The sequence below is a fragment of the Sander lucioperca genome, chromosome 18 (genome assembly GCF_008315115.2).
Source record: "Sander lucioperca isolate FBNREF2018 chromosome 18, SLUC_FBN_1.2, whole genome shotgun sequence".
In the NCBI taxonomy this organism is placed as follows: domain Eukaryota; kingdom Metazoa; phylum Chordata; class Actinopteri; order Perciformes; family Percidae; genus Sander; species Sander lucioperca.
Window position 1 is genome coordinate 23,046,324 of NC_050190.1, and position 24,357 is coordinate 23,070,680.

The 24,357-nt window shown below is 40.9% G+C and overlaps 1 protein-coding gene across 5 annotated transcripts in view; it reads left to right on the plus strand.

Moving 5' to 3' along the window:
* The window catches only part of grin3ba (glutamate receptor, ionotropic, N-methyl-D-aspartate 3Ba), a 111,999-nt gene that overhangs the window by 80,279 nt on the left and 7,363 nt on the right, over nucleotides 1-24,357 (plus strand). For all 5 annotated transcript variants that reach the window (XR_004895664.1, XM_031309733.2, XM_031309730.2 and 2 more), the window contains exons 3-8: nucleotides 5,297-5,793; nucleotides 6,893-7,164; nucleotides 7,817-8,053; nucleotides 10,985-11,131; nucleotides 11,497-11,642; nucleotides 16,485-16,600. Coding sequence is in view for 4 of the 5 variants with exons in the window: in XM_031309733.2 (XP_031165593.1) it covers nucleotides 5,297-5,793; nucleotides 6,893-7,164; nucleotides 7,817-8,053; nucleotides 10,985-11,131; nucleotides 11,497-11,642; nucleotides 16,485-16,600 (1,415 nt within the window). In the remaining variant the exon portion in view is untranslated. The remainder of the gene's footprint in view (nucleotides 1-5,296; nucleotides 5,794-6,892; nucleotides 7,165-7,816; nucleotides 8,054-10,984; nucleotides 11,132-11,496; nucleotides 11,643-16,484; nucleotides 16,601-24,357) is intronic.

Consider the following 24,357-nt stretch of genomic DNA (forward strand, 5'->3'; position numbering starts at 1 on the left):
ACATCTAGACCTGTGAAAGAGAGACAGCTAACGTTAGCTAGACCCCTCTCCCTTGGAAAATATAGTTTGTGCAGGATCTCGATGCCCGATGACTCAGCCGGTGTTGTGAGCTGTGTCAGCTTGAGATATCTGCGCACTACAATATTGAAAATGTACATAAACAAGAAATCCAGAGATATCTATTTCAAGTACAGTTGAAACCCTGTTACCTGTTACCCCTGGATGACCCACAGAACTTATTGTCAGCCCTTTAGTGTGGATCTTTTCTTTGATAGAAATAGTTTTTAAATGCCTTTTGTAATTTAGATGAACCAATGCTTAAAGAAGAATTCACACAGAACAGTAGTAATTTGATGGCACTTTTTCTAAAGGCCAGTGGCACGGTCAGTTCCAGAGCAGTACCCTGCAGCTGGTATAGATTTGTTCAAGAACATTTCAGCAAAGGGGTTGATGGAGAAACTTATTCCTTCCAAAAATTACATATATTGCTTTAGGCGACATACAGTAGAATTAGTAGTGGTCTTGTCAGGATTGGACCACAATTACTCTCCTTAACCCCTGCAGCCAAAAGGCCAACTGGTTTTTCTTAAATGCCTCATGGGCATTAAAAAATGCTTAGCTGAGGTTCCAAAAGTCTATCGCCAAATGATGTATGTAAAACTATGGCTGCACGATATGAGGAAAATATGTAGTTGCGATTGTTTTGACTGATATTGCGATATGATTCCCCCCCCCCAATTAATTGTGCAGCCCTAATTTAAATCACCAAATGATACATTTAAAACACTGACAAATAGGGGTGTGCAAAAAAATCGATTCATATTCGAATCGCGATTCAAGCTCTACCGATCTGCGAATAGTTTTTTTAAATGAGAATCGTTTTTGAATAGAAAATCGATTTTGAATCGAATCGTGAGCCTAAAAATCAATATCGAATTGTGACATTTTCTGAATCGTGCACCCCTACTGGCAAACTGCAATGAAATTGCTCCTAAATGTCTGTAAGCTCGTTAGCTTTCTGACTGACACTGGCATTTTCTATGAGGAGGAGTTGTTGGCTCCACTGGTGGTACTGTACGCTCCGGTTGTTGCCCTTGTCTGTCCTCTGCACCACGGGGGTGGCTCCTTCTGAATAGCGCTGTCATACTCGGGTTGGGGTGGACGTCTTTATGGCATACAGATTCACAGACTGACACTACAGAGGTTTATCTGTTCCTCTTTGCCGTTGCTGCTGCTTCAATCCTTGCAGCTTTTTAAAGGGCCTCTGGCAGCTTTTTACAGGGTTCTGTCAAGGTGCTGTCTGTGATATTATATTATACACACACGCAGTAAAAGAGCATATTGAAATACATATTAAACTATAGATGTTTACACTCAAAGCAGAAGAACTAAATCCTCATATTTGTGCACAGCAGAAGAAAAAAAGCGTGTACTCACATACATTACAACCCCTCTTATGTGGCTGATACTGAGTGAGGCACTGAAGCCCCATGCCATAAACTCACTCCAAACACAAGTTAAGTGTATTTGCATTGCCGGTTGACATGGATATTTTATAACGGAGCAATGGATAAAACAGCATGTATCCAATAACTGTGATCACGTGGTGCTGGTGAGAGAAGGATTTGTGGTTTGAGCTGGGCCCACAGCAAATATTGAACACACACGATGCCTGCCAGCTGAGAGTGATCATCAACACCACCCACATAATCACAAACTGGATTTTCACAGCGTTCTCTCCTTCTGCACTTAAGTTGAGCACTGGGATGCCAGAACAATTTGGCATGGAAGGCCAGAGGCTAAAACAAGTGGAGTGGGAGTTGTTGGCTTCCAGTGCAATTTTATTGGACATTCATTATTAGAATTAAAACAAGTTGATTAGGTTTAATGTGATTAAATTGCTCACTTTTTGCCACGCTAGCAGCAAATTTATGGATAGCAATGTCAGTCAGTCCACCACCTTGGTCCAGACTGAAATATTTCAGCAACTATTAGAGGATTGATTTTGTGTTTTGTACAGACATCCATGGTCCCTAGAAGATGAAGCCTACTTTTTGGTAATCCAATGACTTTTTCCTCTAGTGCCAACATGAGGTTGACATTTGCAGTTTTTAAGTGAAATGTCTCAACAACTATTGGCTGGATGGCCATGAACTTCGGTATTTATGTACCACACTGGATAAATCGTAATGGTGTCAATGATCCCTTCACTTTCCATGTAGCACCATCATCAGGTCAAAATTTAAATTTGCCCAAAACCAAATACCTGCAAAAGAAAGGAAAACTTTGCCGATTTTCAACTCCAGCACGAGCACCAGCACCAGATGAAGGTGCCCAGCCTTTTTCCATGCCACCAGCGCCTGGAGCTCCCCACTCACCTGCCAGCAAAAGTCAGCCAGATGATGCAAAAATGCGTTAATCTGCATGTACAGTTTAAAATCGGCAAAGATTCCCTTTAATTATATTTTTATCAAGTCTCAATTGCTCTTCATCTTTAGGGGTAATTAGCGCATCTTAGCAAGCTCAAACGCTAAACTATAGTCATGGTCCTAAACATCAGTATATTAACATTGTTCTTGTGATTGCATATTAAAGTGCTGATGTTATACCACTGTGCATAACTACAGCCTTACAGAGCTGTGAGTGGTGCTGTACAATAAGGAAAACAACAAGTAATGCTTTTGCATTGACTCAAACTTCATCAGGACACCAGGGAAAGTCCCAATCTTTCTGTTGAGGGCCAATTAGGACGTAGTCTAGACTATCAGAATAAACTCTTTATAATACAGTCCTCCACAATATAGTGTCAGTGACCTTTGTTTCTGGCCCGTGAGAGACTGATAAAACAGGTTGTGCAGTCCAGTTAGACTCCATTCCCTCCAGCCTACTCCCTGATTCTTATCCCTGCACTGCAACAGCCAGACATGCCATTGCTCCTGAGAGCCCTAAGAAAGCTGAAGGAAATAAGAGACTTCCACATGGAAAACGCAATTAACAGCTCAATGCCCAAAGGACAGCGAGGGAGGCAGGGAGGGAGAGAGGATGTCTGGAGATATAAGAAAGAGAGGAAGGTGTGAGGGAGGACAAGAGCAAAAGCTGCAAAATGTTACTGTTTCTGATTTGAAGCACTGGACCGGTGAGGATAAGGCCACAGTAAAAATATGAGAAACTAGCCACTTTTGATGTTGTTCTTCCGAATGTCCAGAATCCAAAAAATCCCTGGGTGATTATTTCCAAAAATACATTGAACAGAAAGAAGAAAGTAGTCAAAGACAAACAGATAGATCATAGATGAAAGACAGGGGAAGTAGGAAACAGCTCAAGGAAAATAGTAAATAAATCAAAGAAAAGGATGAAGAAGCTTGTGTAGGAAAGGATGTGAGGGAGGAGAAAAAAAGGAGAGAAGGGAGGGAAATAGATGGAGGGTTGTTGTTATCAGAGTGAGATCTGCCACTCAGTGCCATCTCACTCGACACGGCTGCCACGCAGATTCCATCTCTCCTGAAGAGATTAAAACCATTGAAACAAGCAAGATCTGTATCATCCCAGACAGACAAAGTAAACTTTCCGCCAAAGTAAAGGAGATGAAGTGATAAGGGAGTGAGACACATGCCTGGGACTCCCTTATAGAGTCATCATTCACGGCCACTGTGCTGACATTTATTTGGGGCCAGGTGTTAGTGAGGGGAAACCATCCCTCTCTGACACCACTTGGCTGACTTATCAACCTGCTTTGACATCCACAGTCATTCTTTAAATGCAGCCTCTGGCCTGATGCAACACAACAGAACCCATCTCTAAAAGGTGGCGGCGGCGACACTGCTTAAAAGTATGCCGTACTTTTCACATCCCTGCTCTAATCTCTATATTATATCACAATCATATCTCACACTCTTATCTCTGGGCACGAATCCAGAAATGTCACAAACTTCGGGAATAAAATGGGCTTTGCACTTCTCTGCTCACATAAGAGATGTAAAGTGAAGCCTATGGTTAATTTTTTTTGTGGCCAGCCGCAGCCATTACAATATAGTACATGAGTCTGGAGTGGGTCGGCTTGATGAATCTGCTGTCTATGGGATATGATGATTCAGCCGCGCTATTACCATGAGTGATTTCAACTCAAGGCATGGCTAGCACTTCCGCTTTATGGTCACAGAGACAGAGGGAGCTGCTGATGAGGAAACATAAGTTAACATGGAATGAGATGGGAATGACTTTCAAATCAAAGGCATTTTTAATCAGCTCCTCAGAATTATTGTGCATGGAACGGGTTTATGAATTGATATTGTACCGTTGAGGTAAATCACAATGTTAAAAAAAAAGGCGTAATGAACAGAAGCGCAAGCAGAATACATAAAGTCGTACATACATTCACATGTTGAAACATTCTCTGTCTATTGCAGACATGCTTTAGTCCTGCCTGGCCATGGAGGCGAGTTTATTGACCCTCATGATCAATTTAGTCTTTTCATTTTCCTTCGCAAATCCCATATTTAATGGAGAAAGTTCTCCAGCTCATCAATTCAACATATAACTCTGAGATGAGAGAGGGAGACAGAAGAAAAGAGAGAATAAAACAAAGTGCAAAAAGGGAAAAGCTATTTTCCTGCTCTGAGAAAGTGCCACGGCTTTACCAACCTTTTCCATTAACAGGAAGGAAAACCTGCCATTTCCAGCCTTGACCCAGACATAATCAACAGTCCCTGCACTGCTCAACACCCATTTCCGAATGCAGTGATCCCTGCATACTTTAACATTTCAACAACCACCCCTACCATATGCAATGACCTCCTGACAATCCCCCACTAATCAAGACATGATCAAACAGTACTTGAATGGTTCCACATTGAGACATCCCCGGAAGATGTCCACATGATCAAAAGCTAAGACGTGAGCTAACAATCCCTGCATGGTTCAAGAGGCCAGGGCAGATTTATGTAGAAACGGTGGATTGCGCTTCCTAATTTATTCTGCCGTGGGGCCGGCAGGCGAATGAGACGAATGGCAATGACTGTATGTCTGTATGGACTGGCAGATAGGAGGAGATCCTCACTGCCCTACATTAACTTTTAATTATGACTTTCTGGGAGATGCAATTACTGAGAATCGACTTGCTAAAGCTCCATCGTTTGTAACTTTCTTGCTTTTCCCCCTGTTTTATTTTAATTAATTTTACATCTGGCTAGTTAAGTGTTGTGTATTACTGTGGGCTATATTTCTAAATGGCAATAACCCAGTGTGGATCTTTGTTGTCTCTCACTTATTTTCTGTTTGTCTCTTTGTGTCCCTTGAGGTTCCTCTCCAACACTTCCTTCACCGGGGCCACAGGCCTGATCCAGGTGGATGCTGGCCTCTCTCGGGTCCTCACCTCCCAGCTGTTCCACGTGTGGAGCCTGAAGAGGGGTGCTCTTGGCCAGCCGGCCTGGGTGACTGTAGGCCAGTGGACCCGAGGCAGGCTGGAGCTAGAAGGGGGGATCCTGGGACTGGTGGGAGGGTTTGGGAGCAGCCAGGGACAAGGTCTTGGAGCCGGGGTGAGGGGAGGGGACGGCCAGGGGGACAATAACGCTGAAGGACGCTGGAGGCCGGGAGAATCCGTTGAGGGACACCGCCTGCAGGTGGTGACACTGGTGGAACACCCGTTTGTCTTCACACGGGAGGTGGATGAGGATGGATTGTGTCCAGCTGGTCAGCTCTGTCTGGATCCCAGAACCAACCGGTCCGACTTAATCCAGAGCCTCTTCAACCAGCTGCACAACCCAAACACTTCAGTTGCAGACTGGGAGGGGAATGGTGAGTTATGTTTTGGCATTTGCCTTTTCAATACTGTTGTGGCGAAGCACTGGTATGCAGAAGAACTCCTGTAATACCTGTCAAAAAACATTTTAACTTGTGGAAAAAGGCATCAATTCTTATTTATGAAAACTTCAAGCTTGTCTTTTGTAAACTGTTAGATCTCTTGGCATAGTTCTCCTACTGTCACTGGCCACTTCTCTACTGTTCTTCCTCCAGATTGGAGTGGATTTTTAGAAATAAAATCAATAAGGGATCATGGCTGGTCAGTCCAGTTCAAAAATATACCAGATGCAATGTCAAGGGCTCCGCTCGACAGCGCAGTTTCACGATGAAAGGCATTCAATCAATAAGAGATCGTGTCAAAGAAATACCAGGTACTATATCTGGCTAGAACTATTGGCAACATATACAGGCAGCCTGTACAGCACTAAAATATGAGGAACTCTAATTTTGTGTATTCATCCGTAATACAAATATTGATTAGCCCTCTTCCATTTGCCGTCTGCAATCTGCTGATACAAATCAAAGACACAGTAAAAAAAACACACGTTTCATCACTTTTTTTTTGTAATGTCCGATTTGATGGGTTAAAGGACCACAAGGCAGTTGTTTTTCAGAAACAACTGCATTGTGGTCCAGTCTCCATTGTGGATCAATCAACAGATTTGCAGATGGCAAATGAAAGATGGCTAATCGAAATTTTTATTGAGGATGAATTCACAAAATTCAATATGCTGGTGCTTGGGCACAACTAGCACAGACGTCTTTCTGCCAAGAGCAATTGGCATACTGCTGAATTCGGATTGACTGAGTTTGCGAAAAATGTTGCCAGGAAAATCAAAATGGCAATGTAAAAATTGTTATTATTTTCTGTCCATCTTGCCAACTCTTCTTTTTTTCCTATACATAGTTCAAGGGTTGTAAGTTTTTTCTATCCCAGGTTTAGTGTGACTAAATGTATTCCCAGCCCGTGTGCTGTGAGGGTCCATCAACATTTTTCATTATCCATTGTCAACAGTCAAATTCCCAGAAGTGCTGCCCCTGCTTCCAAAGCATCCGGATACATTTCACACTATCGTCACTTCTTTTCTGTCAGAACTACCGGAGGACCTGAGGAAGTGCTGCTACGGGTACTGCATCGACTTGTTGGAGAAACTGGCCGAGGACATGGGTTTCACCTTTGACCTTTACATTGTGGGAGATGGGAAGTACGGAGCGTTGAGCGGGGCAGGGCGCTGGACGGGGCTGGTCGGGGACCTGCGGAGCGGAACCGCTGACATGGCTGTCACCTCTTTCTCTATCAACTCTGCCCGGAGCAGGGTCATCGATTTCACCTCGCCCTTCTACTCCACCAGCCTGGGCATTTTGGTAAAACTGCTTGAAGTCATCATTAGATTCAACTTTGTATTTCATGAAATATTTACTACATTGTGAGTCAGCGGCAGCGTCGCAGTTTTCAGTGCTACTTTGATTTGTCAATCTCTCTCTCTCTGGCTGACACTATTTCTGTTGACGATATGGTCTGCAGCTACTTAATGTCACCCTAATGTCCCACTCACCCGGTCTTCTGGTGAGGAACACGGGATCATTAGTTGTGAATAATTAGTTTGCTGAGTTTTCAGTGGACAATTATGAAAGTTCAAAATGAAAGGCAGTTTAAAAGTGTATAATGAGTCTGAGAGGCATTAGCAAAGTCCTTAAACATGCTGCAGTGAATCTTTGATTTGTTAACATGTCCCTCTGTGGCTGACATACTGCAATGCACAGTTCCATTTGAAAAGTGATTTATTGACCTTACAGAATGAGGAATAGCACAACATAAATACAATGTATGCAATTTTTTTTTAAGTAATTATGCCTAGGATTGTTTGAGAGAAGTTTACTAACGAGATCTTACAAACTGTAGGTTGAATTATAATCACAATCTAGCACAAAGTACCAAAAATTTCATTCTTGTGGAGAGACTGAATCAAACCTGTTTTTTTTTTTTTTGCACATTTCTTTCTTTTTGACCTACCAGGTTCGTAGCCGGGACACTGCAGCCCCCATCGGAGCCTTCATGTGGCCTCTCCACTGGTCCATGTGGGTGGGTATTTTTGTCACGCTGCATCTCACCGCGCTCTTCCTCACCTTGTACGAGTGGAACAGCCCCTTCGGCATGACTCCCCATGGCAGGAACAGGCTGCGTGTGTTCTCCTACTCCTCCGCCCTCAATCTCTGCTACGCCATACTGTTTGGACGTACTGTCGCCACCAAGGTAAAGTAGCTCTCCTCTGTGTGATAAATAGGCATTATGCAGGGTGGGGCAGGGAATAGAAAGTGCAGAGAAAAGGGGGAGGGGATGTGCATTAAGAGTACACAAACAGTGAGGGCAAGTCGAAAGAGGAAGTTAGAGGGGAAAGATGATAGAAATGGCTAGGGAATGGGAAAAGATTGATAGGGGAGAGGTTAAGAAGGTAGGCAGTGATGAAGTAGAAAAGGTACAGGGAGTACAATGCACATACAGGGAGGGGAAGGAGAAAGGGTAAGTGGGCCGACAGAGATTGAAGGAGTTATGGCGAGGATGATGGGAATGGATGAAGTTGGAAAAAGCAGAAGGGAGTAGAGGTTAAATCGCCGAAGTAGTCAGACACAAAGTTGAAAACAAGAAGGCAGGGGGAAGAGGGCCAGTGGAAAGGTGAGACTGCACATTGGGAATTGGGCTTCAAAAAGAAGGTAATAAGGTGGTTGACAGAAAGATGGCGAGACAGTGTTAAAAGGGTAAGTGGGCATGCAAAGAAAAGCATCACAATGATGGTGACATCGAGGTGGATGGACAGAGGGTGATGTAAAGAGGGAGAGGGCAAGTGGGTGGGCGAAGTTGGAGAGCCTGGCAGTTAGTACGAGACAGAAATGTGTGAGACACGGAAAATGGAAGTCAAATCCTCAGACTTGGGCAAATCTGTCCATTGAAAAAAATATGTAGCAAGATGAAAAACAATGTATTGCCCTTCAAAGATTAAATGTGTTTGGTATAAATATGTAAAAAGATTAAATATACCTTTGCAGTAACAGCATTTTTCAGAAACCTGTCAGATTTGACTGATGGTGTCAAACACCACCCAACCACAACACAAATGAAAATCTGTCCTCTGCATTCTTTTTTTAAACATCAACATACTGTGCCAAAATCCATCATTATGATAACTTATGCTTGCTCTTCAAATTTTCATGCAGCACATTCTGATAAATATCTGAAACATCAATTGCTTAAATTATTCCTGTAACTCCTCTTAGTGAGTATGCACGCCATCATATGTCTTTAATCACACATTGTCCCTAAAGGAAGCAGTGTAAATGACTTGGGTGGAATAGAGGCCAAGTGATTAGAGAGACCTTTCCATAATTGAAAGGTCACAGGTTTGATCCTGGCAACTGGCAAATTTTCAGTTAACAGGTTGTGTCTATTAGCAGCTGTGCTACCTGTTTAAATGCACTTAACCAACACTCTGAACCTTTGTGGGCTGGGTTGGAGCCAAAGAGTCATGTTTGTTTAGGCTATGGGGGGGAACAGTGGGCAGAGAAATTGATTGCTAAACTGCCGATTATAGCTTTTTTTTTTGGAGTCACCTTTATTGTAGTGTTCAGGTTTAATACGATGTAGAACATTTTTAAAGTCTTCAAAACAAATAAATCACACTTTTTTGTTCTTTCCAAAGCCAAAAACACAAATTAAAAAATGCTGCAGTCGTTAGCGTCTCCAGCTACTAGCTTAGCCTTATACTACTTGTAGGCCTGTAGACCAGCATTATTTCAAAGGCCAAGGAGCACATTAACTAACTACATTAGTTTGTTGGATTACAAAGACTTGCAGTTTCACTGTGTAGTATTTGCCCTCTGTGTGGAAGCTGGTCCTGGATACTAGCAGAGGGTAATGTAGCTCTGCCCTGCTCTGTTTGGTTTAACACTTTAGCAACCCCGACCATTGTTACCCGAAATTGTTACGTTGGCCAAACACAATAGTTAGTCCTAGTCCTCGAAGCCTTTTCTCTTGCAACGTTAAGCAAAAAAATACTGTGGGAAAATATGAGCAAGTATTTAAGCTAAGCTGTCAAACAGAATGGTGTTACAGTAAAATAAGTAGATGTAGCTTTAGTCTCACTATTTAAGCGTGATATCATGTACAGTATGTAGCCATTGAGTGTACAATTAAGACCCCTTTTACAGGATTCTCATTTCAAAAATAAGTCTGCTGGAAACATTAATCCGGAGACTGTGTCTTTAACCAACTCATGGGACAAATGTTAGCTTAATTTGCTAGCTAGCTGCCGCTGATCAAATCTCACTTGAACAAAACTGACAGTTATAGGCCAGAAATAAGAAGCCTGTTTTAGTCAATCCTGATCATTATATCTTCAACTAAGCACCATAGTGCAAAAAAAGATTATTTACCATTTCCCTTAGTCCACATTTCTTCCCAAAAACAACACTTCTGAATAGTTTGTGCTTATAGTGTGCATGTCATCCCCCCCTTCTCTCCTTTCAATTCCCAAACTAATTATGCAAAGAGTTGAAAACATACCGAACACCTTCGTAATAATGGGTTACAACCTTGTTTGTATTATTAATGTCTCATTAATCCCAAGCCTTTAAAACACTAGAAATTCTTCTCTTTTCTTCAGTTAAGTGGATTTTAATTGGTGGAATAAATAAATGATTACAGTGTGCAGGTGGATTCATTCCCTGAGGCAGGCAATTTCATGGAAAGATATTTCTGATGTGCCTCAAAAACAGTCAGACTTTGTTAGATTGTCTCTTCTGGTCTGTTTTGATTAGCGTGATTACCCCTTACTCTGGGTTAAATTTAGATTTTTAAGGAAGATGAGAATGAGAGGGGGTTGAGAGCCTCGAGGGGCTCTGCATTTATGTCAACACCTGAAAGCCCCTGTCCTCACACATTTTGTATTTTTAATCATTTTAACCCCTGTGCATTTTTTTGTTTTCTCAGTCTACTCCATGTTGTTTGTTGTCAGCCTGTTTCATTTTTGTCTTGACGTCGTGACATTTTTCAGTTTTGAGCCGAAATATTTTTAGATTCACTCATCAGCAAGATTTGCTATTTTTTTAGTTTAACTATTTTAATAATTACACAGAAGCAAAACAAACCCAAACAGAAAAATATCTCTTGGCATACATCTCCACTCTGCAGACTCCTAAATGCTGGACCGGGCGCTTCCTGATGAACCTTTGGGCAATCTTCTGCTTACTGGTGCTGTCTAGCTACACCGCCAACCTAGCTGCGGTCATGGTCGGGGAGAAGACCTTCGAGGAGGTCTCAGGAATTCATGATGATAAGGTTAGACTGCATACAAGGACACAAACTTGCAACTGCATGCATGTCAGCGCCACATACACATACAGACCCACAGCAACATGTACACAAACTAATCTTACACAAGGACAGGCTAATGAGAATAATTATTTGTGAAGGATTATCACTTTCCATATCCCTAAACCCTATAGGGAATTCAGGGCTACAGTGAATTTGATATGAGCCCCATCATGACATCCCTCCCTCTCTCGCTCTCTCTCTCTCTCTCTCTCTCTCTCTCTCTCTCTCTCTCTCTCTCTCTCTCTCTCTCTCTCTCTCTCTCTCTTTATCACCCCCACCACCATCTCCATCCTCTCTTCCACCCATTTCTTTCTGTGTCATTTCCTCAGCTGCACCATCCATCCCTGGGCTTCCGTTTTGGGACGGTGAGGGAGAGCAGCGCTGAGGATTACATGAAGAAGAGCTTCCCAGAGATGCACGAGTACATGAGACGCTTCAACCAGCCCACCACCCCAGAGGGCGTACATATGTTGAAGTAAGACACAACCATATACATGCACACAATGTACATTTGGAAACAAAAAAACAACTACTGTAAACCTCTCATTAAAATGCAATCCAGACTTAAACAATCCAGTCATGTTTTACATCTGTTATCTGCGGTTTTCTGTATTCTGTGCACTTATTTTTCATGCACACTGCGCATAACAATTCTGACTCCTGACAACAAGAGCAAATGTGGTGGATTTACAGCCATTGGAGGCAATTTTAATAACTTTTTAATAACAATTTTAAGAACCTATTGTAATTCTGAAGAAAACCATTCCTTAAAATAGAATGTACATGTGCTGTTTCTCTAATATCTGTTAGAACAGTTAATAATGAATACAGTCCATAATGTCACCTGGAGGCCATCCATAGACAGTGAATAATGTAAGAACTCCTTGGATATGTGCACATTATCTGAATCAACAGTTGTACACCCTTCAATCAGATTTGGATCTGATATTTTAATCAAAACTTCTCCAAGCCCACAAATCAAATGTCAGTGTACCAACTCCAAAACGTGTCACCCAACGACATCGTCAATTCACATTTGGATGCTCTGATTTCCAGCTCAGGGAGGCTGTTTTTACTGTTCATACAAACCGACATTTCTGTCTAACATCAATGCAATAGCTCAATGTAATTTGTGTTTTAGGTTTGACTTTTTGATCTTTGACTTTGATCTTTCTCCACCTGCAGTGATGTCGTGTCAAACCCATCGGTGGATGGTTTCTTGTTATATTGAACACGCTGTTTGCTTTTACGTCTGACAGAGATACCATCAAATACTTATCACTTTGTGAGCTGCAATAATTTACACCCTGCGTTAGTATGAGCTTTTCCTTATCCGGAGACACTACATTTTAGCACAAGGTGTAAGTGAGGGAAAGCCTATGAATTGCATAAATTATATCCGCCATTGGAGGGAAAATATTTTTGTTCATTAAAAGTGTTGAATATAGAGATGAATGAGGGCCAGGGACAATGTTGATGAAATGAGGGCTGATGATGAATGGATGAATCGGGTGTCGAATGGGGATTGTGAGAAGATGAAAGCAGGAAGGCAAGGCGAGTTTATTTATATAACACAATTAATTCACAGAAGCAGTTTAAAGTACAAACACACATTTAAAGGATAGGAAGGTTTTTAAAAGAAATTAAAAAGATAAAAACAGAAATAAATAGAAAGTTGAGCATGTCAGAGAGTGGTTATGGTTCATTCAAAGACAGTGGAAGAAAATAAAAGTTTCGGCAAGTCTTACATCCTCTGAAAGTTTGCTTCCAGCTCTTTGGAGTATAGTAACTAAATGCTGCTTTCTGAGTTTAGTTCTTATGGTTAGCAGACTGCTACCAGATGATGTGAGAGACAGAGAAAGTCCTGTTGAGGAACCTAGGGCATAGAGATCTGGGGTGGGGTTACTAGTTCATATGAGTATGTCTACATGCACACAATCTCTGTTATGTGCAGTGTTGGGCAAGTTACTTTTAAAAAGTAATTAGTTACTAGTTACATCTTCCAAAAAGTAAGTAAATTAGTTACTCAGTTACAAATTATAAAAGTAACTAGTTACTTCAGAAAGTAACTATTGCGTTACTTTCAAGTACATTTTTACATCTTTGCGCATGTGGATTATCATTACTGTACATCCTTTGCGATCTTATTTTTAACTAAGTAACTGCTTTGCATCTTGAGTAGAGGAGGAGAGATCACAAACCTTGCAACAGTGTCCTGGTTTCTATTGGAATAACACCAGCTAGCATATTTGGGTTTGTTAACACCAAAATAAGTGCTTTTCCAAGTATCTTCAACCAGGATATAATGTTCACACATATAAACACATTACCAGAATACTCCACTAGCCTAAGCATATCTGGGGTACTTGTGTCCTTGTCATTGATGTGGCATCTAATGGCTTCATTTATACCCTTGAGGTTTTTGCAGAGCAAAATAAAAATGGCATTAGGCAGCACACCTAGTAGGCTGGTAAAGGAAATGTGATAATAGGCATTCATTTTAATTTCATTTATATCCTTTTCTTTTAATTGAAATTAAAATATCATTTTTTTCTTATTGCCTTCTCTTCTAATAGCTTTGATAACCAGCTTTAATAACTTAAATTATATCCACATGTCTCATCACAACTCTCATATGGAGACACAGAATACATTACTGTAATTCAGCAGTGGTGGAGGAAGTATTCAGATCTTTTACTACTACTGTATATAGTAGTTATATAAAACACATTCCATTACAAGTAAAAGTCCTGCAATGAAAATGTAATTTAAGTAAAAAGCGTGAAAGTCTTCTTTTGCAAAATGTACTTAAAGCTAGCACGTGGAACTTTTACATATAAATGAACGTCCATGACATTTAAGCCCTGATTAAGCCTATCACCCCCAGGGTGCTCTCTGTATTTCTCAGTATACCAGAGTTGTGTTGTCTAGTATCGGTGGCAACATTCCTGCGCTGGCACACCGGAAGGATACCGATACAGCTTAATTGTACTCCGAACGAGTAGTTTATCAACTCCACAACAACTTTGTTACATGAGCAGTCCGGAAAGTGCTGTCAACCAACCTTACTCCCTCCCTTTCAGTTCTTCACAGCATAGCTGCTTATTCTCAGCCTAGAAATCTAGACGCACCCTAGCGGCAGCAAATGTAATTTGCAGCCAGGGTCAGTCTAGCAACTCTCTGGCCGGGCCAATCACATCGTGTATAGAATCGGTGGGCAGGCTTATGGCTGCTGCTGGCGAACAGCAGTCTTTCGAATCAGCTTTGGCCACGACTCTGGAAGACTTGGAGTTAAGCTTTTCTTTGAGAAAAGAACAAAGAACAGCACTGAAGTCATTCTTAAAAAAGGAAGATGTGTTCGGAGTTTTGCCGACCGGATACAGCAAAAGTTTAATCTATCAACTAGCTTCACTACCTTCTTCATAGCTCTGCCTGGTTGTAGCGCTATCCTATTGCGTGCAGTGGGAATTTGAAAGACAACCGTTTATCCCGCCCCTCGGATTGAGCCCTGCCAATGGTGAGTTCTCAGACCCAACATCTTGTTTGTGTAATTACTCTCACTGACAGAGGTGGGAGACAAAAGTTCAAAAGTAAAAGAAGAAACTGCTAATTTGAACTACTTTATATACTTTTGAGATAGTTTAATCTATAACAATCCACCATAATTTATAAACTCATGTGTTTTGTATGTACAATCTTAATCTGTAAAGTAACTAATAACCAAAGCTGTCCAATAAAGGTAGTGGAGTAAAAACTACAATATTTCCCTCTAAAACATAGTGGAGTAGAAGTATAAAGTATCATTGAAGGGATATTACTCAAGTAAAGTGCAAGTACCTCAAATACGTACTTAGGGACAGCACTTGATTAAATGTAACAATTTCGACACCACGGGAATTCAAACATGCTGGCAAAAATGTGTTTATCCTGGCTTACCCAAGTACAGAGACATTGTGTACCACACACAGCAAACACACTCACAGCTATAACCATGCATGCTTCTCAGACACAATGCCTACTCCATAGAGCACCAGCAGAGATGCTGAGATAGTGCATGTGCTGACTTTGTGATACTGGTGGGAAGATACAAAGCGCTTGTTCAGAGAAAGAGGATGAGAACAGAGAAGATGAAGGCGGCGTTTGTTTGCGTGCGAGGCGAAGCAGAAGTGGAAGTCACAGCAGTGCAGAGAACCGGAGTGAGGCAGTAAAATACTGTGTTGGCAGAACTACTGACCCCAATACTGCACTCAAATCTTAAAGGGAAAAAACTCAAAAGCCTTCTCCTGGAGAGACAGAACGCCCTAGGCTACACATGCTGATGCACATGAACACCAATGTATAGGCTCTGAGGAAGTAATGCAAGCACATATGTACACACAGGCTTTGTTACCTGCAACACTCTAAGGCCAATACACATGCACACTCACACACATACACACATCACACATCACACTTATCCTTAGGCCTGGCATACGATAACTTACGACACTCTTTAGTCCCAAAAGAAGTCTATCCTCTCTTTTCTCCCTGTGCCTCGTATTTGACAGGCCTAGACAGAGAAAAACAGCCGTTTCTGCTTTGCCAGCACAAAAGGTTGACTTTGTAAAGTCAACCTTTTGTTTAGCAGTAAACATCCTGCATAACAAGAAGTTTCAGGTAATTTGATCAGTCGACGTGCACGTGTGCGTGTGCGTGTGTGTGTGTGTGTGTGTGTGTGTGTGTGTGTGTGTGTGTGTGTGTGTGTGTGTGTGTGTGTATTTTGTGATTACTTTTGAATGTCTGGCTGTGTGTCAGAAAATGTGTATGTTTTCTTATTTATCTATATGTGTGTGTCTGTGCTTTGTAACGTGAATCTTATCTCCCGTCAGAGGCAGTGGTTGCACACAGAGGAACGGTCTATAATTACGGGTCAATTACGGTCAATTGGATCGATATAGCCCAAGTAGGAGAGTCTTCGGCAGTGTATATAATGCCTTATCAGTCTGCCACAGAGACTGTTGGTTTAGGTAATGATGTATGTGTTTACACAGTGTATTAGAATGCAGTTAATCTCATCCTCTGTATAAATGACAAAACAGGATGATATACCTAAATACAGGATTCCTGCATGGGTCTGGGGAGTGTGAGAATGCTTGGCAAGTAAATCAGATTTACAGGTCTTCAAAAGTTTAAGGTTTGTTGTCTTCAATTAATGCTTCTCTCTCTCTCTCTCTCTCTCTCTCTCTCTCTCTCTCTCTGTGATCTCTGTGTGTGTGTGTGTGTGTGTGTGTGTGTGTGTGTGTGTGTGTGTGTGTGTGTGTGTGTGTTGGTGGTGAAGGACAGATCCTCCTGCCCTGGATGCGTTCATCATGGACAAAGCCCTGTTGGACTTTGAGGTCTCTATCGACGCGGAGTGCAAACTGCTCACTGTGGGGAAGCCTTTCGCTATTGAAGGTGAGCATGCAGGCTCACGCACACTTGTTTGTGTTATTTGTGAGGACATTGTATTGACTTGCAGTCATTTCCTGGTGGCAAACAGCATCTATAAACTAATTTGGTTTCTTTGTATTTTTGGGCTCACATGTCTGACCCCTCCCTTTATTCTTAACCCTAAAATCTAGTCTTATTATCCTAAAACAAATAGGCATATTGGGGACCTGTTTGTTGTCCCTAGATGGAAGGTGATTAAGTACTCACAGACATATACACAAACCAAAAATGGCTCGCACACATAGACATACACTTGCTCATGCACTCACACACTTGTACTACTTGTAATACCTGTACACACATGGCATACTGTATAAGACCGCTCTCTTTCATGCAACATTCATGCAACACAGACACAAACATACAGTATATGTTATTTACACTTTAAAGCATGCACATCTACACACACACACACACACACACACACACACACACACACACACACACATTCAGAAAGGAGATCAAATACTGTTAGCTACATGACTGACAGAATAACACAGTGGTTCACTGGATGAACTTCTAACACTGCAGGGTAAAAGTACCTAACCATCTATTATTAACAACAATGCCCAGTCAGAGCACTTTGGACTTAACACTTACATGTCAAATTAACTGCAGCAAAGTCATGAAGCATGTATACAAATCAACTGCCAATCAAAAAGCGGCTAATGATCCACAAAGGGAGTTAAAATATTGAAGTTTTTGTAGATTTCGACATGAATGAGTGAGCTTATGCATGTGTATGGGTGTGAGTGAGATCTCTGATTGGTTCCATCCTGGCGTATTAAATGTGTTTGTGTATTCTTGAAGGAAATTGTTTTGCTTTTTGGACTTTCAGTGGGAGGACATTTTTTTTCCAAAGTAAAGTCATTGCCTTTTCTGTTATCAGAATAAATCACCATATGATCATGGCAAGCAAGGGAAAATGAAAAGCCACAGAAAAGAGCCAGGAAGCTCACAAAAAACAATTTACACTGCTTTCATATTTTCATGTTTAACAAAGTTTACTTTTGCTTCCTTTTCCTGATCTTGCTCCTTCTACACCTATAACTTGTGTATGTGTACTACCAAACTAAAACTACTTTTTAAAAAAAGTCTAAATTCATACAAGCTTAGCACTGTTAAAGAAGTACTAAAATATTACCAAAATATATGAGCTGCATGAAGTGGAACATGCTGACCTATGTACTGGCTTCGGTTACAATATCCTGCAAAAAACTGACATGAAATCCTTATCTTACTCTGCAAACATAACTGCAACTTGCTTACCAGAAGCATTGTGATGATAATGATAAATTGCTAGTAATAATTTACTTTTTGCTAAAGAGATTAGTTCCTGTGCACAACCATTATAGCCAGATGTACATTAGTATGTCTAGTAGCAGCAGTAATGGCAATAGTGAAAGTAGTAGAAGAGGTAGTTTCCTTTAGGGATATTTAAATGCTATGAACTGAATACATATGAGCAGTGGGATGTTTTGCACAGAACGGGTGAATTGTATCCCTTTTACAAATAAAGGCTGCTGACCTGTCAAAAGAAATTATGTCTTGGCTCTAATAAAGATCCGGTGGTGCCTTTCATTGAGGTAAATAAAGGTTCCAGCCATTATAGCGAGTTTTTATTGTATTCTAGTCACATGTCATTTGCACATATACGCCTTCCGAAGGTGACTTTGAAGGGAAATTTCCGCTGGCAGAACACATTTATTGGATGTATCAAGCATTTAACCTCTAACCCAAACTTAGCTTAGTCACTGGAAGGATTTTACAGGTATAGAATGACTGTGTGCACTCGTGCTTGGCGCTGACGTACATTTTTGTGCATGCATATTACACGTTTGTGTGCACTTCCGTGTGTATTTGTTTCAGTTCAGCCTTTTTCTTTTCTCTTTCCACCTCTGAGGCAGATATAGTAAGGGTGCCACATGGGACCAAACACTAACTTTGATACCATTTCTCAGTCAGTCAAAGTGTGAACTCAGAAAGACCCCACTCCTACTCTCCCTACTCACTGTACAACTCTTGTTCACTGGAGATCTATTGCTTTCTTCACTGCATAAGACAAAATGAGCCAAGAGACATCGCTGCAGCATTACTCGTGATTATGAGGATGAGAAAGCACGTCTCATCGGTATGTAGAGTGGGTCAGTTTGATGACTACTTTTCATTCATTGTCTACACAAAAAGGCAGGCGAGGAATCCAAGCTGCCTTTGGTAGCTATTCACCCCCAACGCCTATGAGGCAGAATGAGATGGGAGGGAATAACTCAATAAGTCTGAGCGGTAAGAGGAAGAAAGAGCAGGAAATGGCCCGGACAGGAAATGTGAGAGAGGAAAAGCACAGAAGGAGGAGATGGGAAAAGTAAGTAAGAGAAAGAACAACAAAGGTAAAGAAAGGGAGAGCCAGTGAGGGGGTGTGAGCGAGGTGGGAGTTGAGCACAAGAAGGAGATAGAGGGCTTTCATTTGCCCACTGCCAGTTTGCGCCTTCCTGCACAGCGAGTGATAAAAGAGGCAGCCAACAGAGTCCCCTAATCAAGACAAACCTTCACCCCAAGCAGATGGAGTGAGGGAGGGGGAGGAATGGACAAAGAGAGAGAAAGGATGGAGGGAAAAAAGAGAGGGAGTGTTATTTGGTCCATATGAGGATGCAGGCAGGATTTATAGAGCGGTTTGTGGTGAGGAGATACAGGAGATGAGAGACGGAGGAATTGGGACTGTGGAGACGCCGTAGGCGAGGGGCTGCTGCTGAAATCTTCAGGCTTCTTAAGTGGAGAGAGGTGTGGGGGTGTCGCTGTGCGTCTGTTTTCACTGAGTGCTGTTGGGAGATGTTTACGACAGCCTAGACACACCCCATTAATAATATTGCCACCGAACACGCAGCCACTTGCTGCTTGTTTGTTTGTGTGTGTGTGTGTGTGTGTGTGTGTGTCCTTGTGTGCGTAAGTGGTCTACACACGCTCAGTCAAGCACGTCTGAAGATCAAAATGAGGGCGGCAGAAGAGAGAGTTTGTTGCCAGGGTGAGACTGTTGTTGGTCGGGCAGCTCACGTCTGGCAGGAGTAACGTATGGACCCCTTTGTGTGTGTGTGTGTGTATGTGTGTGTGTGTGTGTGTGTGTGTGTCTGTGTGTGTTGTGTGCGAAGAGTTGAATTATAAAGTAAGATAGCCTCCATCAAAAAAATATGCCTCACAGAAGGCACTGGTTAAAGGAAATCAAATTAAGTAGAGCTGAATCGATTATGCGATCGTTAAAAAATTAATCAGTAACTATTTTTAATAAGCAATTCATCATTTAAGCCATTTTTCAAGCTATAAAGCCAGAACAAATCCCTTGTTTCAGTTTCCCAATTGTGGGGATTTGGTTTGAAAAACAGTAAACTGCATATCTTTTTGTTTTGGATTGTTGATTGGAAAAAAAACAAGCAATACAAAGATGTCACCTATAGGGCTGGACATTGTACAAAATTTACTGAATAACAGATATTATGAATCTCTTAGCAACCTTAATTTACTCATATTACATTTTTTAATAAATGTCTGCTGTACAAACCAGCTACAACAACCAATAACTTCTAAGCAGAAGTCGAGCCAACCAATCAGCCGACAACTCAGTATCTTTAACCGTTCATACTGTAATTAAACAGGACAAACACATCAGAGAGCAGAAGAATTCTTACATTTGTAGTTTAAAGTAAATCTGGTAATTCATCTTGATATGATATAAATCTATAATATAGATCCTCGGCTCTGCTATATCACTGATTTAATCATTACAGCTTTAACATTTTCCACATTCAATAAAAGAGGGGAGGGGATCTTCTGGCACACAGGAATTTACGTTTTACATTTCTAGCAGCAATTAATGGAAGACCAATGGAATGCTACATTCACAAAGTCAAACTTCATTAAAAGAAGTACAAGAACAAGACTTCAATAATTCTTGCCAATGTTGGATTATGAGATAATCCTTTAGAACTACAGCACAAAACACAAAAGAAAGCAGTGCTTAGGAGCAAAGATGTCATAAAGAAGTAGTATTCCAAAGAAAATCATTTTTAAAGTTATGAAAGATCATATATTGTTTTGCTTTGGAAAACAGTTACACTTTCTATCTGTATTTGAAAATATGGTAGTACATTTTTTTTACAAGCCTATAAAGTGTTTTGGAATACATCTTGATGTGCACCGACCAGTGTGTCTGAGCGAGTGAGTAGGTGTGTGGGGAATTTGAGTGACAGCTTTGGGACTTGTGACGGAATAGGAGGATGTCTGGGGGAAAGAATCAAAACAAATGACAATCGGCTGCCCACTTGTATTTCACAATTTGACTGAGTGCTCTAAAGAAATGTGGATGGAGACAGAAACATTTCTGTCTCTCTGCTCGGGGAGGGGGGGTTGTTAGAACGAGGAGAGGGTCATACATAGACAAAGCAGAGAGAGAGAGAGAGAGAGAGAGAGAGAGATAAAGAGAAGAATTGAGTGAAGCAGAAATTGAACGGAATTGAAGGGATGACAGAGATAAGGAGCGGACTAACAGTGGGAGAGACTAGCGGCAATGGTGGGAGAGAAATGACCTCGGACAGGGGAAGAGGGGGGATGAGAGGGAGAAGAGGAGGAAGAAAAATGAGGAGAGAAAGGGAAGGTAAAGGAGGCCGAAAGCAAAGGGAGGAAAGCTAAGACGGTCTTTGTCATGTAGGAAGCAGAGTGTGACGGTTACGTGAACCTTTGCTATTCTCTGTTTCTGTCCGCAACCCCCATCAGGCTCACACACCTTGACAGCCCACGCCAACACACACGCACATAAACAGCTGCCAAGTCCGTGACAATCACCACACACAAAAACCCCTGTTGGAATGACTGTCTTTCACTGCAGTACAGATGAAATGAAACAAACAACCCCAGGAGGTCTTGTAAAGCAATACGTGTCCTCTTTTGATTCGAAGCTGAGGGACAGATTTCTCTCATTTAGTTTCTGCAGAAATGCAGACTGTAATGCAAAACAGATGTAATTTCCAAGCCTGGGAAGGGCACAGTAACATTTATCTCTAGCTTTCAAGTTGTGTAATGATACATGAATGTGTGCCGCTTTTGAAATGAAAGCAATTAACAGCGGTGGGAAAAGTACTTAAAACCGTTACTTAATTAAAAACATTGTGGTTATATAATTGAATTGCTGTATTTTTTATTGCTGTTTCTGGTGTTATTACTCCACACACTTCCTGTGTTTCACCTTTAACAAGAGGGAAATAAGGAAGTCCAAGACAATACCAATCAAGTGATGGTGAAACAATTTTTACAAATCAAGCACAGATTAATATTTAATGTGCTATAACAATGCTTTGCATTACTGACTGCATAATTAAAATATCTCTGAAGCTGTTTAATTCCTATCGGTGACCGCGCCAGGTCCTCTAATTGCACATTATTTTATTGCATGCAAACATCACTGGGCAAAGCAATCAATAAACGCAGCTGCCAATTACATGTACAAATGGTATAATATTCTCCTCTGATATTTGAAGAAAAGTCTCACACCACTACACAGTACTTTAACCATGCTAGTTATCTATATACATTTAACTAAACTAGTGGAAAACTAGTATAAACATTTTTATGTTACGCATCCTGTCACGATACACCAACAACAATCAACAATAATTACCAATAATTCAACAGTAATTACAAAAGGAACACCATCAACAGAGGAAAAAAAGATCCATAAAAGAGCTCTAATGCAGTGGTGTAGTCTATGTGATATGCAGGTATACGCAGTATACCCACTAAGAAAGCTCCCAGAGTGTTTTTTTTTCTCCTATCCCAGAAAGTATTTGTGGAGTAGCCAGACCTTACTCCACAGCGCTGTGGAGATAGGTCTGGCAATGCGAGACTATGTATCTGTAACCGGAGGGGATGAGTCTAAAGTGAGTGTGGAGTAGATGCTCTGTGCTATAGATTACAATTTTTTTATTTTTTATTAACCATTATTTTACCAGGAAATAATCCCATCGAGGGATCTCTTTTTCAAGGGAGTCCTGGCCAAGACAGCAGTATAATAGTTTAATATTAAAATATACAGTGAAAAACAAACAACATAAAACAGAAAAAGACAGTTGGCAATCTAACATCATCTCAACATAATCACCAGCAGCGCTCAGTAACAGCACATGTGCATTTAGTACTCAAATAGTCCTTTATCCTAATTTTAAACTGTGTCATTGTTGGTAGGTAGTCTAATTTAAGTTGATTCTGCAATTTATACCAGGATGAGGGTGCAAAAACTTTAAAGGCACTTTCACCGAAGACGGTTCACGTTTGGGGAATGTCATACATGATTTGCCCATATGATCGAAGATTACATTTCCTGGTGGTGACTTTAGGAGTCAGCAGAGAACATAAATAAGGAGGCAGTTTGTACAGTATGGCCTTAAAAAGAAAAATATACCAATGCTCCAACCTGCGATTGTGCAAAGAAGGCCAACCAACACTCTCATACAAGCTACAGTGATGAGTACAAAAACTAGAATTAGTTACAAATCTTAGTGCTGCATGGTATACTGAGTCCAGCATTTTCAGAGAAGATTGCTTTGCATGCATGTATAAAATATCACCATAATCCAGCATTGACAGAAATGTTGCTTGTATAAATGTTTTTCTCACACTAAAAGAGAAACAGCCTTTGTTTCTATAATAGAAACCCAACTTTACTCTAAGTTTTTTTGTTAAACACTCTATATGCTGCTTGAAGGATAAACTTTCGGTAACACTTTACTTGAAGGTATCGACATAATTGTGACATGACACTGTCATAACTATGACATGACGCTGTCACGAACGTGTCATAAACGTTATAAACAAGTCATAAACGTTTTTGATTTCTGTCATTAAGTGCCATTCGGTTTTTGTCATGACAAGTTGACATTGTTTGGGTTGTCTTGATTTTGACAACTTGACATCAACCAGGATGACATTACCGGAAGATGTATTTGTCATGACAACTTGACATTAAATTTCTTTAGAGTGTCCTTATTAAGACAACTTGACATTAAACAGGATGACATTATGTCAAGTTGTCATGACAAAGACATCCTCTGGTAATGTCATCCTGGTTAATGTCAAGTTGTCATTACAAAGACATCCCAAACAAATTTAATGTCAACTTGTCATGACCAAGACAACTTCTGGTAATGTCACTTTGATTAATGTCAAGTTGTCATAATCAAGACAACCCAAACAATGTCAACTTGTCATGACAAAAACCGAATGACACTTAATGACAGAAGTCATAAACGTTTATGACTTGTTTATAACGTTTATAACACATTCGTGACAGTGTCATGTCATAGTTATGACAGTGTCATGTCACAATTATGTCGATACCTTCAAGTAAAGTGTTACCAAACTTTCTTCTAAGAAGAAGCCAAGATATAAGACAATAAGTGTTTTGCAACTGATGGGTGTGGTGATGAGATCAGGGTAGGTGAGAGGTAGGAGGTCTGATTAGTTTGGATGCTGTGTGGGTGATTTGTATGGAACCTGGAAGTGTGTTGACAATAAAGGATTGTCCATAGTTGGCGAGGGGTGATATTCTCTTTTAACACATTCAGATTGTTATGCATTTTCTGTCAAAGGATATTCTAAAACTGCCAGTAAAAATAGAATAAAACATGTATTATAGGCTGGTGGCTGAACTAGTTTGAAGTGTCATATAGTTAATATTCTTC